This window comes from Musca vetustissima, unplaced genomic scaffold, assembly GCF_032173495.1.
Source record: "Musca vetustissima isolate MV318-11 ecotype Yass unplaced genomic scaffold, APGP_CSIRO_Mvet_v1 utg128415, whole genome shotgun sequence".
Taxonomy (NCBI): domain Eukaryota; kingdom Metazoa; phylum Arthropoda; class Insecta; order Diptera; family Muscidae; genus Musca; species Musca vetustissima.
In genome coordinates this window covers 1-11,856 of record NW_026888759.1, presented here as the reverse complement: position 1 = coordinate 11,856, position 11,856 = coordinate 1, and the positions used below count along the sequence as shown (strand labels likewise).

General features: G+C 35.7%; 1 protein-coding gene across 1 annotated transcript; it reads left to right on the top strand.

Moving 5' to 3' along the window:
- Positions 1-867: 867 nt before the first annotated feature.
- LOC133336591 (odorant receptor 85b-like) lies at positions 868-8,164 on the top strand. The gene is made up of 4 exons (XM_061544871.1): positions 868-1,676; positions 1,792-1,993; positions 7,890-8,045; positions 8,105-8,164. The coding sequence occupies exons 1-4, from the start codon at positions 868-870 to the stop codon at positions 8,162-8,164; spliced, it is 1,227 nt and encodes a 408-aa protein (XP_061400855.1).
- Positions 8,165-11,856: the final 3,692 nt, after the last annotated feature.

Sequence of the window (11,856 nt, the reverse complement as noted above, 5' to 3'; positions counted from 1 at the left end):
TCCTTACAGGTTTTATAAGGACTTACCATAATCCGGCCCTTAGCTCGTCTAAAAAGGCTACTGGACCTTCATATCGTCTTAAAGGACTCTCAGGTCTTCAGCACATCAAAAACGACTACGAAAATTTAGCGCATCCCACCGCTTTAGCTCCTCTCCCAGGTCTGCAGGTCCTCTAAAACGATTCCAGACATTCCAAAACTTTTAGCTCCTTCGTCATGTGAGAACTGGCTTTGTCTCGTCTGCGGGTCATGAGTTTGGCAAGGGAAGATGTCCTGTCCCTCATTCCAGTATATCTAAAAATGCAGTACATTTATAAAATCAGCCCATTCTGTAAAAATCGTCTAAAAAGAGCCCCTTGGTCTATAAATGTTTTTAGTTCGTCTAAAAATACCCCTTACCTCCTCATCAACCGTCTATAAAATTCTTCCCATCATTTTAGTATCCTTTCTATAAGCACGTAAAACTTGCTCTGATTTTAAAGTACTCATAAACATTAGCTTCCAAGACAATTATCCAAACCTCCGAGGAAAAAATCAATGCGTGTTTGTGGTTAAATAATGCCTAGACAGAGGTTGATTATTCCACGCCCATTGACAAAACAAACAACTAGATTTTACAAAGGACGTAATAAATGAAAAAAAAAGTAAAAAATTCTTTGAAACCTGCACAAAGGTATAATAAAAGGCGTTCTATATGGTAAACAAAGAAGCAAACATATAATTATGGCTATTATCAGAGTATTTTTGTTGTAGACAACAAAACAAAAATGGAAAGTCCTTTACGAGGATATAAAAATCAAATTTACAATTGGTAAACAAATTTAGTTTGTGTCTATCGAAGTATCGTGGTGCAGGTGCAAGCAGGACAATGCAACGAGCTGCTACATTTGATGACTTCTTTAAACTGTCCAGTTTTTTCTACACCACCATTGGCATCGAACCATACGACCAGCCAGGAGTTGATGAGAAAAAACCCAAATCCTTTGCTGCCCATTTGATATTCTATTCGGGATCCCTCAACTTAAATTATGTTTTAATTATGGAAATCGCCTTCGTCATTGTGTCTTTTGTGCGTGGTGAAAATATCCTCGAGGCCATAATGTGTCTCTCCTACATTGGTTTCGTTGTGGTTGGCGAATCGAAAATGTTCTTTGTTTTTCGTAAGAAACCAATTCTTAGTAAATTTGTGAAACGTCTTGTGGAAATTTACCCCAGGGAATTGGAACTCCAGGAGCGTTACAATCTTTCAAGTTATTTGCGGCAATCGACTCGGGTCACAATTAGTTTTGCCCTGCTCTATATGATATTGATATGGACCTATAATCTGTATGCCATGACTCAGTATCTGCTCTATGACAAATGGCTGGGAACGAGAATGGTGGGACAGCAGTTACCCTATTTCACCTATACCTGGTGGGATTGGCATGGTCATTGGTCCTACTATTTGTTGTATTTCGTACATGTCTTTGCTGGTTACACTTCGGCAACGGGCCAAATTGCCAGTGATATCATGTTGTGCGGTTTTGCAACTCAGATTATTATGCATTTCAATTACATTTCGAATGTCTTGACAAATTACAAGGTGAAAATCAATGATGCCAAGAATGTGGATAAGGCTCGGCAAGAGGATATTGAATTTCTAAAGGATATCATTGAGTATCATAATACTTTGTTGGAGTAAGTTTCCTTTCATGTATTCTTACAAACTTACTTCGATTTTTATTTACTTATTTATATGTATTTTTTGCTGCACCTATTGATATGTTTTATTTTTTCTTCTCCTATTTTTCAGTTTAAGCGAACAGTTGAACAGCGTTTTTAGTTTACCGCTGCTGTTGAATTTTTCCGCCTCTTCGTTTGTCATTTGCTTTGTTGGCTTTCAAATGACGATTGGCGTGGAACCAGACACTCTCATCAAATTGTTTCTGTTCCTTTTCTCATCGACTGCTCAGGTCTATTTGATTTGTCACTACAGCCAGATGTTAATTGATGCGGTAAGTTCTGATTATAAACTACAAGATTTTGCATTGCTCCCATGATAAGGGCCGGTCTCTTTTTGGAAATTTTAAAGGTCATAGACAAATTTTTTCTTAGAATTTTAGATTATCTTTTTTTTTTTTTTTTTTTTTAAGTGATTATTTATACTCTTTCGAGTCGAGCTTGATGATCTAAATTTTGCAATGAAAAGGAAAGCCAGGAGAAGAACCTACGTACCCACCATTATGCGACGCGTTTCGCCGTTGGTTAAGCGGCTCATCAGGCATATTGGGCTATGTGGCTTTACAAAGGTCGTACGTTGATAACTTGTATTTATTCCGCCCTGATGCGAAACTTGCATATGCGAATTAAATTCAAATTTGTCAAAGTTCGACATTTGTCTTCATTCTAGGAACAGTCCTTTTCAAAGCAGATTTTTGTTGTAGCGATGGATAATTAATCCACACACCTACAATTGCTTCCTGGTATACACATGTTTTTGCGCAACCGTTTTGGAAGTGTTGATGGTTCAGAACGTTAAGCGGTCTTGGCAACATCTGTGTTGCTCTGAGGGACCTAGGTTCGAGCCCTAGCCGTGCTCGGCTGAAATTAATTTTTGTTATTTGAATTTTTGTGATCATTTGAAAGTGATTTTAAGTGATTATTTATACTCTTTCGAGTCGAGCTTGATGATCTAAATTTTGCAATGAAAAGGAAAGCCAGGAGAAGAACCTACGTACCCACCATTATGCGACGCGTTTCGCCGTTGGTTAAGCGGCTCATCAGGCATATTGGGCTATGTGGCTTTACAAAGGTCGTACGTTGATAACTTGTATTTATTCCGCCCTGATGCACGAGCACGGCTAGGGCTCGAACCTAGGTCCCTCAGAGCAACACAGATGTTGCCAAGACCGCTTAACGTTCTGAACCATCAACACTTCCAAAACGGTTGCGCAAAAACATGTGTATACCAGGAAGCAATTGTAGGTGTGTGGATTAATTATCCATCGCTACAACAAAAATCTGCTTTGAAAAGGACTGTTCCTAGAATGAAGACAAATGTCGAACTTTGACAAATTTGAATTTAATTCGCATATGCAAGTTTCGCATCAGGGCGGAATAAATACAAGTTATCAACGTACGACCTTTGTAAAGCCACATAGCCCAATATGCCTGATGAGCCGCTTAACCAACGGCGAAACGCGTCGCATAATGGTGGGTACGTAGGTTCTTCTCCTGGCTTTCCTTTTCATTGCAAAATTTAGATCATCAAGCTCGACTCGAAAGAGTATAAATAATCACTTAAAATCACTTTCAAATGATCACAAAAATTCAAATAACAAAAATTTTAGATTATCAATATATGTATTATACATGTTCCATCATATAAAGGTTCCACTGTAGGGTAAAGAGACCGGCCATGATAAGGGCCGGTCTCTTTTTGGAAATTTTAAAGGTCATAGACAAATTTTTTCTTAGAATTTTAGATTATCAATATATGTATTATACATGTTCCATCATATAAAGGTTCCACTGTAGGGTGTAGGTTGAGGGTTAAAAGCATTTTAGCAGAAAACTCTCCATATGGGTTGATATTTGACGTAGTCCCTTTTAAAGTTTTTCAACGAATTTTTCATCTGAATTATTGTAATTTCCTTTTTCTGGTTCTGCTTATGTGGGTTGTACCCGCACATAGGCAGAAAATGTTCTATATAGGTCCATGTTTTTAAAATGTATTTCCTAATCCTACTCCTCCTTTTGGGAGTGTGGGGATCACTAAGGAAAGTGATTGCAGGCTGTCATCTATCGTTGCCTAGAAACAACACCTATATGAATTCTGGATAGTGGTTGATGTTCTTGGTTATTTTGTATAAACCTCTGCTTATTGGTGGCGCTATCTCTCCGCATTCCTATTATGTGTTATTCTCTAATATCGAAAAGGGTTAGGTAAGGTGTGAAGGGAAATGCAAGCCAATTTTTACACATATTTAGAAACCATTTTGAAAGAATGTTTCTACGTCCGCAGGGACATGAAACCAGGACCCATAGGTTTTTAGTCTGACATGCTCCAACCCTCATGTTTGTAAGTAGCGTCGTGCATACTTTCAATGATTCTTATATTGGTATGGCTTTGTGCATATCTTTGTAAGAGAAATGAGATAGACCCATGGTTCCTTTTGAGAATATGCATAAAATCACTTTCTGAGTCGATTTATGCATTCCGTCAATCCGCCCGTCCGTCTGTTTGTCCATGTTGAATTGTAAACAAAGTACAGATCGCATTTATGATCCAATTTAGATTAAATTTGGCACAGCTCAGTTATTTCGCTCAAGGACGAACCCTATTATTATAAGAGAAAATCGGTTCAGATTTAGATATAGCTCCCATATATATATTCGTACGAGTTTATGTAAATAGTGCACCAAAATTCCAATATTTGTCCGATTGATACAACATTTTGCACAACGTATCGAAATACGTTCATATTTATGTGTATAAAGTTTTGTGGAAATCGGTTCCGATTTAGATATAGTTCCCATATATATTTTCGTCCGGTTTTATCTAAATGGTGCAACAAACTCACTAGGATTGTCCGATTGATACAAAATTTTGCAAAACATATTAAAAAAGATTGATGTATACGAAGTTTTGTGGAAATCGGATCAAATTGCTCCCATATGTAGATTCGTCCTATTTTTGGTAAATGGTGCACCAAACTCCAAATATTTGACCGATTGAGACAAAATCTTATAGGTACGGATATGCGTTTGCGAAGTTCTGTTAAAATCGGACTATATTTAATTCCATATATATTTTCGTCTGATTTTATGTAAATGATACACCGATATACACGAGATAAAATTGTGGACAGAGCAATGTGCTGCAGCATACCAAATGGTATATCCATGGTTTCTGAATTAGGTCCAGATTTACATATAGCACAACATACATTACTTTGCTCGATTTTATTCAAATGGTACACAAAAGAATCCGATTGACATGCAATCTGTTAAAGTTTTAAGAATGGTATGTGTATGGTTTTTTAAATTGGTTCAAATATCTGTGTAGATCACACATTTAGTTTCGCCCGATTCCATTGCAATCATCCTTATACCCTTCACCACACTGTGGTACAGGGTATTATGTCTTTGTGCATATGTTTGTAACAGGCAAAAATAATCGAGATAGACCCATGGTTCCTTTTGAGAATATGCATAGAATGACTTTCTGAGTCGATTTATGCATGTCCGTCTGTCCGTCCATGTATTTTTGTTAACAAAGCACAGGTCGCATTTATGCTCCGATTTGGATGAACTTTGGCACAGCTCACTTAATTGGCCCAAGGACGAACCCTATTGAAATTGGAGAAAATCGGTCCACGTTTAGGCATAGCTCCTATATAAGGGTACCCCCAATTTTCGGTATTTTGAGGTTCTTGATCGCCTTTTTTAACTGAATTCGCTGAAATTTGGTACTTTGAGTTCTTATTGGTTTGCAAATCTCCCTACCAAAAATTATAAATAAAGGTCCATTTTTTCGGATAGCCCCATATAAGAGAACCCCCCCCCCCCCCATTTTCGGTATTTTGGTGATTTTGATCGACCGAATTCGCTGAAATTTGGTACTTTGAGTTCTTATTGGGTAGCAAATCCCCCTACAAAAAATTATAAATAAAGGTCCACTTTTTTGGAGAGCCCCCATATAATAGTACCCCCAATTTTCGGTATTTTCGGGTTCTTGGGCTAGTTTTATAACTGAATTCTCTGAAATTTTGTACGTTGGGTTCTTATTAGGTACCAAATTACTCCACTAAAAATTATAAATATAGGTCTGGTTTTTCTGGTAGTCCCCATATGTACCCCCAAATTTTTGGTACTTTGGGGGTTCTGATCGTATTTTTCGACCGAATTGACTGTAATTTAGAACGTCGCGTTCTTATTAGGTATCAAATCTCTCCACTATAAATTATAAATATTGGTCAATTTTTTCTGGTAGCCCCCATATAAGGGTACCCCCAATTTTCGGTATTTTGAGGTTCTTGAACCAAATTCATTTTATACCCTTCACCACACTGTGGTACAGGGTATTATGTCTTTGTGCATATGTTTCTAACAGGCAAAAGGAAACGAGATAGACACATGGTTCCTTTCGAGAATATGCATATAATCACTTTTTGAGTCGATTTAAGCACGAAATTTGGCACAGCGTAACAAATTAGGTCTAGATGTCTGTTAAGTTTCCTGAAATCGGTTCATATTTAGATATAGCTTCTTTATCTGACCAAATGAACAATTTAGTATCGGTTGCAGAATGACGTATTTATGGTTCCAATTTCATTTTACTGGTCCTTTAAAAATGCGACGTCTGTTAGGATTCATCTGTGGAATCTACTCAAAGTGGTGAAGGGTATCATATAGTCGGCCCGTCCGACTTTTGAACTTCCCTTCCCGATTTTTTTATTCCCTATGAGATGGGGCTATCGTCTATCGTTGCCTAGAAACACCAACTCTTTGAATTCTGGGTAGCCTTTTTTACATATATTTGAAAGAATGTGTCTTCCTCACCTGGGATTCGAAACTAGGACCCATCGGTTTTTAGTCTGACATACTATTCAACCCAAACGTTTTTATGTAGCCTCATACTTATTTTCAATGATTCTTATGGTAAAAAATTAAGCTGTTGCAGCTGCACTCTGACTAATGACGGCGTATATGTAATGTGTTTTTTTGGACAAATCCAGAGTTTTAAGTATCGGAATTAAAACGTCCGTCTTTCCGGCTGACGTGCGCCATAACTCACGAAAGTACTTACATCTCTCATAAAGTTGGTCCGCGATATGAGCCTTTTTTGTGTAGGGTTCAAAAATAACAAACCTTTTTCATGACCAGATGTTTATGCTATATCATATGGGTGGAAGAAATGTTGAAGGATACATCTTCTTCATACTATCTTCGAAATAAAGTAGTGATAATAGAGTTTCAATTAGCCATTATTAATTAACCTTAAATGTTTCTTCTCGGTATTCAGGTATATTCTCCGAATGTAAACTATTCTCGATTGCGTCCAAATTTGATTTAACTTTCCCCTTTTATAGTTCCTTAATTTTTTTCTCTTTCTTCTAAAAACATAATTTTGTTGACCCGAATAAAACTTTTTTAATTGAAACATTTAATAATAAAGTCATTAATAATTCCCCACTAGAGATGCCAGTAAAGAATATTTTCAAGGTATATTAATGTTTCTTAAGAATTTCAACATTTTTCAAAACATCAATTTGGTATTTAAGGCGACACCCCAAAATGTTTTATTAGAAATTTGTAATGCGTTCAATTAAAACATTCAGCAACTAATTATGTTTAACGAACAAAGCCAGTAGTATGGAAACTACTTTTAATTACAAACTTATTCCACAACACATACATAGGTACTTATTTCAAACATGAAGTTTTAATTAGTTAATAATGTTCATCAAATTCGTATTTAATACAGTGGCCTAAAAAATATTTTTAGTAAACATTAGATTCGTATTAACATCATCAAGTAGTGGTTCAAATTTGTATAGTATAAAACACACCGTTTGCAACACCTCGCAATGATTGTATTAGAATCCATTCTTGATCATAAAGATTAAAGATTTTATTCGCATTTTTCTACCAAATTGGCATTACGAAACTTCCTACTTTATTGCTTTAATTTTGTATTTGGCTTTCCCAGATCCTGGCAGGCATTTTACAATTACATATAAAGGGGCCGACAGGCTTTGCCCCCTATGTTGGAAGGTAAAAAAGAGCCGGCCGAACTCCATAAGATTTTTCTTCTTAATATATTTATTTTGACTATTATATCCAACGGAACATGTTTTCTCAGAAAACTGTTAACAATGTTATATAATATTTTCTTTTCCTTCAAAGAGTTTAAATGTAGCCGATGCCGTTTACAATCAAAATTGGTCCATTGCCGATGTACGTTATCAGAAAATGTTAATATTAATGGCAGAACGTGCCCAAAAACCCGTGCAACTGAGGGCTACAACATTGGTGCTCATCTCTCGGGGAACTATGACTGAGGTATATACATTTTAAATATTTACTTTAAGTTTAGACTAGTATTTATTTTCTCTTTACAGATAATGCAGCTGTCTTATAAATTTTTCGCCTTACTGCGAACAATGTACACAAGAACATAAGCAGGAAAAATGTCGGAAAAATAATGAAAATAATAAAATAAAATTTTAATAAATATAATATATAAAACTAGCTGACCCGGCAAACGTTGTTTTGCCTTATCGAAATAGCATCAATATAGGGTTGGTAAATAATAAGGAAGTTATCGAAAATACATTTGAGTATGTGTGTGGTATTTCAGTACATTAATCGGTTAAACTTATTCTACCAAAAACGTTTGATACATCCCAATATTTTGACATTTTCTAATTTGTCCATTAATGAAGTATTCTTAATTATGATAAAATACTGTTCATGTCTAACTGTTCTTTTGAAAGTTGGTATAACAAACATTGTATCGTGGTATAGTGGTATATAATTTCATCCATACATATGAAGGGAATTCTCGAATATTGATTCCGCTCAGATATAAGTTCATTGAATTTTTTAAATATTTTTTATATAGTTGCTAGATTATCTACATTGATTTGTATATGTTTTTTATAGGTTCTATATATATATATATATATATATATATTTTACCAGTTAAGGGTAAAAAAATCGGACAAAATTAACGTCGGATATACAAATCTATAACGGCAATTTGAAAATTTGTTTAAAGATAAAATAAACTTATAACTAAGGCTAAACAATGTTTTCCACATACGATATGTAAGTTCATTGAATCGTCAAAATCGTTGCAGGCGTTATTTTGCTATAAACGATGTAACAAACACAACGTTCGGTTATTCCAATTTCCCGACTTTTTGATGTTTTTCTCAATATTTTTTCGTAAAAACCTTCCCAATGCAATTACAAACAGCCGAAGGAAAACGTGAGTGTAATCGGTGCAGTCATCAAACATTTTTATACCCTTCACCACACTGTGGTACAGGGTATTATGTCTTTGTGCATATGATTGTAACAGGCAAAAGGAAACGAGATAGACACATGGTTCCTTTTGAGAATATGCATAGAATCACTTTCTAAGTCGATTTATGCATGTCCGTCCGTCTGTCTGTCCATGTATTTTTGTGAGCAAAGTACAGGTCGCATTTATGATCCGAATTGGATGAAATTTGGCACAGCTCCTTTGTTTGGCCCAAGGACGAACCCTATTGAAATTGGGAAAAATCGGTTCAGATTTAGATATAGCTCCCACATATATATTTAACCGATTTAATGTAAACGGTCCCTATATATCTTTCGATTTACGCGAAATTTGGTACAGCCTAATCATTCAGGTCTAGAATGATGTCTGCCAAGTTTCGTGAAAATCGGTCAAGATTTAGATATAGCTCCCATATATAGTTTCGTCCGATTTCATGTAAATGGTGCCCCAAAGTCCCTATATATCTTTCGATTTACACGAAATTTAGCATAACGTACTGAATTGAGCCTAGAGTGATGTCTGCCAAGTTTCGAGAAAATCGGTCCTAATTTAGATATAGCTCCCATATATAGTTTCCTTCGATTATATGTAAATGGTGCACCAAAATCCCTATATATCTTTCGATTTGCACGAAATTCAGCAAAAATTCGTACTGACTTGAGCCTAAAATTATGTCTGCCAAGTTTCGAGAAAATCGGTACAGATTTAGATATAGCTCCCATATATACTTTCGTCCGATTTCATGTAAATGGTGCCCCAAAGTCCCTACATATCTTTCGATTTGCACGAAATTCGGCATAACGTACTGACTTGAGCCTAGAATGATGTCTGCCAAGTTTCGTGAAAATCGGTCCAGATTTAGATATAGCTCCCATATATAGTTTCGCCCGATTTCATGTAAATGGTGCCCCAACGTCCCTAATTTAGATATAGCTCCCATATATAGTTTCCTTCGATTTTATGTAAATGGTGCATTAAAATCCCTATATATCTTTCGATTTGCGCGAAATTCGGCATAACGTACTGACTTGAGCCTAGAATGATGTCTGCCAAGTTTCGAGAAAATCGGTCCAGATTTAGATATAGCTCCCATATATAGTTTCGCCCGATTTCATGTAAATGGTGCCCCAACGTCCCTAATTTAGATATAGCTCCCATATATAGTTTCCTTCGATTTTATGTAAATGGTGCACCAAAATCCCTATATATCTTTCGATTTGCACGAAATTTGGCATAACGTATTGAATTAAGCCTAAAGTGATGTCTGCCAAGTTTCGAGAATATCGGTCCAGATTTAGATATAGCTCCCATATATAGTTTCGCCCGATTTCATGTAAATGGTGCACCAAAGTCCCTATATATCCTTCGATTTGCACGAAATTTGGCATAACGTACTGAATTGAGCCTAGAGTGATGTCCGCCAAGTTTCGAGAAAATCGGTACTGATTTCTATATAGCTCACATATATACCTTCGTCCGATTTCATGTAAATGGTGCACCAAAGTCGCTATATATCCTTCGATTTGCACGAAATTTGGCATAACGTACTGAATTGAGCCTAGAGTGATATCTGCCTTGTTTCGTGAGAATGGGTTCAGATTTAGATATAGCTCCCTTTTAATTTAGATTGATTTTAAGTGATTGACGCACCAAGGAACCAATAGGAACAAAACGTTCTGAAATTAGTATAACCTAACCTGTGACGAGTTTGTTTGAAATCGCTTAATATTTGGATAGAGCTTCCATATATATTTTCGCCCGATTTCAAGTAAATTGGGCATCAAATTCCTCATGTTAGTCAGATCGACATCAAATTTTGCACAACTTACAAACTTGAGCATAGAATTACGTAGTTGGGTTTTGTAGAAGTACAGACATAGCCCAACGGATGACCTATTTTTATTTGTTTGAAGTCGATTTACATACTTTATGGATAGATCTAGGTAGATTTACATGTAGATAAATATCACATATTTTATTTCATCCAATTTCATGTTAATAGTCCTGTTTAATATACCCATAGTGGTAAAGTCGGCCCCGTCCGACTTTACTGCTTTCCTTACTGGTTTTCTCAATAGTTTTTCGTAAAAATCTTCCCAATGCAATTACAAACAGCCGAAGGAAAACGTGAGTGTAATCGGTGCAGTCATCAAACATTTTTTACATGTATAAAAATTCATTTGAGGAACCATAAAGGCAAATATAAGTTAGACACAAACAACATGTAATGCGGAATTGCCTCCATGTAGGATTCGAATTTAAATGTATTCTTCCCCAATATAAGAAAATGTTCAATAATACCTTCGTGTTTTGTTGACGTCTTTGTAATTGTATATAGCGAAATACTAACATCACTGAACTATATTGATAGACGTTTTCGACTTTACTGAAACATAAAAAACATATATCTATGTATTGCCAATTTTTCTCAAAAATATTCCTGCTGTTGTTTCAAGTTTCGGTCAGTGGCCCACATGGGATATATGTTGTTTTTATAAGTTCAAAAAAATTTGTTCGATTATTGTGCGTTTTTAAGCATTCTTGTCCGATTTTAAGTACTTGGAAAGTAGTAACAAAATATCCATTTAATTTAATTCGGTATTCCCCATATGGTAAGAAACTTCCCTTAAAATTGCCGGTATAGGTTTTGTATAGGCACCACATAGAGAAACCGCTTAATCATTAATTTACCATGTCTTACTGTGTTTTATTTGAGAACATTTTCACATCCTATACATACCGTGCAAAATGCTTCACATAACATGACTTATATTTTCAAACTAAATAAATCTTGATTTTATGGAAAACGCGAGCAAATAATAA